The sequence below is a fragment of the Lygodium microphyllum genome, unplaced genomic scaffold (genome assembly GCF_053477565.2).
Source record: "Lygodium microphyllum isolate KBCC unplaced genomic scaffold, Lygodium_microphyllum_v1.1.10 scaffold_32, whole genome shotgun sequence".
NCBI lineage: Eukaryota > Viridiplantae > Streptophyta > Polypodiopsida > Schizaeales > Lygodiaceae > Lygodium > Lygodium microphyllum.
The window spans coordinates 401,889-408,190 of NW_028229515.1; the positions used below are offsets into that span (position 1 = coordinate 401,889).

The window sequence follows — 6,302 nt, forward strand, 5'->3', positions numbered from 1 at the left end:
GGAAAAGTGTTAAGATATCAAGCTCAACACATACAAACATTAATGATAAACCGTCTACTTAGATAGGTCCACACGTCTACACTAGCACATCAATTATCATCATGAGACTTACATGATCACTAACTTATCACTTATTATATTTGGTTTATTACACCTATCTACAACTAACATAGTTCTAACATCAATCGATTAGTATAGTTTGTTATACATTGTTTAACTCCTTCATTTATGTTGTATCTTATCTATACTTTGTGTACATTGAAAAGTGTGTACAAGAAAAAAAAAACCAACAAGAAAACATATTGGCCTACATCTTTCTTTATGTGTTGTTGAGTGAGCTTCTCCTTGTGTGTATAGGATTGCATTCGACGCAACAGCTTAAGTCCGTTCCCCCACAATACAACTTGCACAAACAAGGAAAGAGAGAGAGAGAGTTGTATCTTCGTTTGATACCTCAAAGGCATATAAACATATCAAGATTTTAGTTATAATCCACTTCAAAGTGCCATTGGCACAAAATGAAAATCCACTTCACAGTGCCATTTGCACATAAGGACCCAATTGTGTTACTAAATATGTTATGACTCAAATAACTTGATGTTTAGGCTTTCTATACTCCTCTATAATGGCTTTGCCACCTCAATAAATTCCCCATTTTCCCTCCTTAGCCACCTTCATCTTGGTCATTCTTTGAGTTGTACTCATATAAGTCCAAACATTCAATCATTTGCACATAAGGACCCAATTGTGTTACTAAATATGTTATGACTCAAATAACTTGATGTTTAGGCTTTCTATACTCCTCTATAATGGCTTTGCCACCTCAATAAATTCCCCATTTTCCCTCCTTAGCCACCTTCATCTTGGTCATTCTTTGAGTTGTACTCATATAAGCTCAAACATTTCAATCACTTAAATGTTTGGACTTTACTTACACGTTCCCAAACTCCAAAGTGAGTTGATTCTTCCCTCATGGTGATTTCCCATGGTATCAACCAATCAAGGCCCCCTTAACATGCATGAAATGCAATCTTCTTTTACAATGTAGATTCATTAACTACTAATAAAATTGTCTCTATCATATCTTACTTATCTACTTTTTGTTTCAATATCCTTATTGTACCATCTCTTGCACTTTCATTATCATTTCCTTAACTTCATCCTCAATCTTCTTATTAGCTATACCCACCTTAATGTCAAGTTTCCCTTTAGTTCCACGAAGTGCATAAGGGCTTCGTCAACTCAACCTTTCAAAACCACATTTTATACTTTGCAAACTCACTAATGTAGGTATCCTCCCCTAACTTGGCTCTCTATTTGTCTTGGGTAGTGATGCCAGAAACACTAATAAAGTCTTTGAGTTCATCTCATTATTAGAGCAAGAGCTGGAGTCTAAACCTCACCCTTGGGTGGTATCCTTACCTCATAGAGAGAGATTGTGAGGAAGAGCAGAAACTGTCATTGCAAGCACACACAACCCTCATCATTGTCAACATTTTATATACCACTTTGAAGCTGCTACCGAGCATCATGCAATTCCCCTAGCAATCCAATTGACATTTGAAATGTATTACTTCAGACATGGTGTCCAAAACAAGCACAAAGGTGTTCATATTGAAGTCCACCAACCAAAAAAGTAAAAGTTACTCCAATAAAGGACCTGAAACCACAGTTTGGATCTCATAAAAAAGAGTTGTGACAGTCAATCACAAATTAGAGATATAAAAAATTTGCACTAAAGCAATAATGCTAATCTATGTTACCCTCTTAAAACTAAACATGGACCAGCTTACACATGATCCTGGATGTACATGTCAAATTCTTTACTGAAGCAAATAAATGTCCTCTCCTTAAAAGTGATAAGCTTGAAATACAGCCTTCTGCCATCATAGTGGAATTAAAGCATGGGTGCTTTATGGCTCTATTGACTTTTTGATAAAGCCAACACGACAATGGTGCACCAAGTCAAACCCAATAATGGATGCGAGGCAAAGTAGTAAAACCACGTCATAAGACAGTCCTCCAAGCAACTCTAAAACCTTCCCAACATTGAAAGACCTAGCTACTCTCCATTGGCCCAGCCCCCAATGTAGTACATAACCAAAAGAAGTTGTGGAGTACTGTTGCAATACATCCAAAAGAGAGTCCAGATGCAATTGGGTCAGTACTATCATATCAATATGCAGATATGCTATCAAACTTAGGCCAGTCTTGTGAACTACATACCAATAAAAAGATGAGTAAACTCTCTTTGAAAGTGATGATCTAAGACCACCAGCGTTAAACATGCAGCTAAAAAGAGCATATTTTAACCCCCTTCCACCATAGATACTTTACTAGGTTAGGCTTCAGCAATTCACGTCACCTTAAGAACTAGGCCAGCACTAGTACTAACTTTTCTCATGATCATATTGTATTTTTGTTGTCTACAAGAATTTCATCAGGATCTTATCTATCAATGGCTTGGGACCTGTTGTTAATGATGTTGAAATACCATTCTTTCATCATTGGATGCCTTAGCCGTGGCCAATGACACAATCTGCAGAATCTCATTTGTGCATCTGGATTCCAAGCTGGGATCATTTTAACTTCCTAGAGAGCTACCAGTAACTGGTTGGAGGCAGCACTCCTGCGCAAAGCAATCAGGTGGGGCTGATAGCCGTAATTTTCAATCACAGCATGCAAACCTCCACCATTTCTGTGCAGACCTGTTTCATAACCTTTGCAAACATAATGATCAACAGAGTTATTTTGATGTGATAAACCTTCATATGTGAATGGTCTAACCCGAGTTGGTATGGCAATGTGTTTTCGTTTGTTACACCTGTACTCCTACTCAGGGGAGGGATAAACACTTGACATTTTGGCGTGCAGCTCACCAGTAGTCCCATAAGACCATGGAAAAAATATGGTTCATCACATTTGCTGTATTATATCCTTACACTGTGAGAACGATTCCTAGGAGAAATAAAAGCTGCTCTTCAAGTACACTGAATCTTTAACAGCTTCTGGAAGGATAATCTTTTACAAATGTTCTGAACTGCACTGAGTTAAATTGTGATAGAAAAACTAAAAGCTGTAAATGAATGGTCCGACCCCATGCCTCAGTTCGAGGGTCACATGTAACAAAAGAATCAGACCAAGCCCAAGTTTGTTCACTGACGTGAAATGTGATGTACACTTCTCTCTTTCCTTTATGAAGAAGCTGGTTGCCTCACTGCATCTGTTGGCTACTTGCTATAGATCACATGGCCACATCCTGAGGTGAGCTTTTTCTTTCTACTTGAAGTTATTAGTGGTTATCAATAAATGAGATGCTTTGGAGAATCTTTTAGCATAAGCCGATAGCTCTGGAACTCCTGAAACTTGTGAACAGGAATGTGCAAGTGTGAGATCACAGAAAAGAAGCATGACGTAGGCCAAATATGGGAGCCTATCAACCACATGGCCAATAAAATCAAAGTAGTAATAGCATATCAGCCATAATTGCTAGCTCATATAGCATGAGCTTGCCATAAAGCGTGAGATAGTCGAATGAAGCAGCAAGGATGTGAGCAACATCAGTGCACAAATCAACTTGCTGTTTCAGTTTCAGTAGCATGTACTAGCAAGATGTTTGGGCACTTGTTGCTTCACACTGAGGAAGTCAGAACATGGAAGCATATGGTTCTTGCAAACAACCCTTTCTGACCATTTCTTTTAACAGTTTCCTGCTGTCTACTCCTTTACCCACCTTCTTCAAAGTTTTCAAAAAGGTAACCAGTCTGTCAGCATTGACGACAATCTTGTTATTCATAACATAATCAATCAATTTCAAAGCATGGTCTACTAATCCTGCATTGCTAAGTCCATCAAGGAGTGCATTGCACACATTTCTATTCATATAGCAGCCTTCTTTCATCAGTACGTCAAAAAGGTTAGAAGCTGCTTCCAGCTCTTGATTTTTGCAATACAAACAGATTAGGCCTTCATAAGTAACAGCACTAGGCTTGCACCCTTTTGCTTTCATTTCCCAAAACACCCGCTCGGCTTCCCTTATCCAGCCATTCCGGCAGTATCCAAACATCAAGGATGTATATGAGTAGGTATCTGGAGTGCAAATCTGCTTTTCCATTTTCTTAAAAAATGCCTCAGCCTTGGCCATGCTTCTTGTGCACAATGCATGGAGTATAGCATTGCAACCAACTGGGTCTACTTTGCGACCAGACTCTATGAAGGCATCCAGTATACAGATAGCTCTATCAACTTTGTCAGCCTTTGTAAGGCCGATCAGGAGAATCTTATCTGTTTCCAAGCTAGGGTCCACTCCTTCTCTTGACATGCTTTTGTAAAGCTTGATGGCCCTGTACACTGCACTTTGCTGACATAATGCATCAATAAGCATATTGTAAGTATCAATGTCAGGTTGACAACCTGAAGAGCGCATGCTGTGGAAAAGTTTGTATGCTGTCACAAACCTTTGATCCTTGCAAAGGGCATCAATAAGCGCATTGTAAGTAGCAACAGAGGGTTTGTGACACTTAGCTATCATTTCAACCAGAAGCCTGTGTGCATGTGCACAGTTCCCAACTCTAGATAGGCTCTGTATCAAGCAGTTGTAAATTTGCTCATCAGGAGAGCAGCCCACATTAATCATTTCATCAAAGAACTCACATGCTATAGTAACTTCTCCACTATTACAGAATCCATTAATGATAGCAGTAAATATCTCTTTATTTGCCTTCAGGCCCTCACCACACATCCTTTTGTATAACAACAGGGCCACCCTAGGCCTCTTCACTCTGACTACATACTCGATCAAGTAAAGGTAATGTTCTGTGGCAGGGGAGCACTCAAAATCAGTCATTTTCATTAGGGTATCGATGGCTGGTTTAACTTGCCCAGCATTGCAATATCCCTGGATGATAATCTCAAATATATGAGGCGTGACCTCAAGACGGTTGTTGCGCATATCATCCAGGACATGCCAGACACTAATGAACATCTTCGCAGCACATAGTTTCTTGATGAGCACAATATAGGATGCGGGGGAGTGAGTATATCCTTCTTGCTCTGCAGCCCATTTGAAGATGGTAAGGGCGTTTTGCCCAAATTTCTGCCTGCTAATGACTTCTTCAACCAACTGAGGGTTTACCTTATCACGCGAAATGGTTCTAAGCGGGCCTTCAAAGTCTGCAAGAAGGCTGTCTCTTGGTAGAGGACCGGAGTCATCTTGAAGCAGATTATCTGGCAGTGTAAGATTTTCCAGAACATGTCCTTTTTCTTCATCCCATGATGTCAACCCAGTGCTTAAAGACCTGTAAAAATCCCACAGACCCATTTTACCTGTCTGGATCAAAGTTACAGAGAAGACAAAAAAACACTTAACACTTCAAGTCCTTACAGTAAACATCCAATGATGCACAAGGCACACCAAATTCCTCTCTCTCTCTCTCTCTCTCTCCACAGGTGTGACTATAAACTAGGGGCAAACCTGGTCTGATGATCGCAGTGTAACTTGAGCATTCTGTGCTTATTCAAGCAAGTCCTGAACAGAGAAGCCAGCCTATACCCACTCGCCATGGTCAGGCGAGGCTACACAGACTTAACATACTTAATTTCGTGAGACAACGAGCGTGACAGTAAGAGGCATCAAAGAAAATATACGAAAACCTTTTACCTTCACAATTGTGGAGAATAAAAATACACTTCAAATTTACAAGGGCTTCTTTGAAAAATACGTGAACGTATCTTCATGAACGCTAGCGAACCTTTAGTTCTTCTATTGCATTGATTATTGATTTATTACTAATATAAGGTCAAAAATTTCGAAGCTTACTTGGAGTTGCAGAGATATTGTTGAGCTTGAGGGGGAAATGTTGAGATAGCAAGCTCAATACATGCAAACATTGATGATAGATTACTTGGTTAGATGGATCTGCATGTCTACACTTAGCATACCGATAGTCATTATGATCTTCACATGGCCATCACCTAGCTTATCACTTATTATATTTAGATTGTTGCACCTACCTACAACTAGCATAATTATAGTGTAAATCGATTTATATAGTCAATTAAACATTGTTTGACTTCGTAAGCCACTTTCCTTTATGTTGTATCATGTTTGTACTTTGTGTATGTTGTATTGTGTAAAAAAGAATAAGAAAAAACCAACAAGAAAATATTTTGGTCTCCATCTCTCTTCTTGTATTCTTGAGTGAGCTTCCTCTTGTGTATATGGTGTGTGTTTGGCATAGTAACTCAAGTAAGTCCCCCCACCACCACACGATTCGTGACATAATGGTAATACTTAGGAAGGT

At 39.3% G+C, this 6,302-nt stretch overlaps 1 protein-coding gene across 1 annotated transcript; it reads right to left on the minus strand.

Moving 5' to 3' along the window:
- Positions 1-1,826: 1,826 nt before the first annotated feature.
- LOC148009216 (uncharacterized) lies at positions 1,827-5,672 on the minus strand. Its single transcript, XM_087673667.1, has 2 exons — positions 5,474-5,672; positions 1,827-5,297 (listed from the first exon to the last, which is right to left on the minus strand). Exons 1-2 carry the CDS (start codon positions 5,560-5,562, stop codon positions 3,647-3,649), a joined length of 1,740 nt encoding a protein of 579 aa, XP_087529793.1. The 5' UTR covers positions 5,563-5,672; the 3' UTR covers positions 1,827-3,646.
- Positions 5,673-6,302: the final 630 nt, after the last annotated feature.

Bases quoted from the DNA above. Each gene is read 5' to 3' on its own strand.
- LOC148009216 (XM_087673667.1), bottom strand. From the start codon at position 5,562: ATGGCGAGTGGGTATAGGCTGGCTTCTCTGTTCAGGACTTGCTTGAAT. The intron at 5,298-5,473 runs GTTTGCCCCTAG...GGATTTTTACAG, and splicing joins CACTGCGATCATCAGACCAG to GTCTTTAAGCACTGGGTTGA.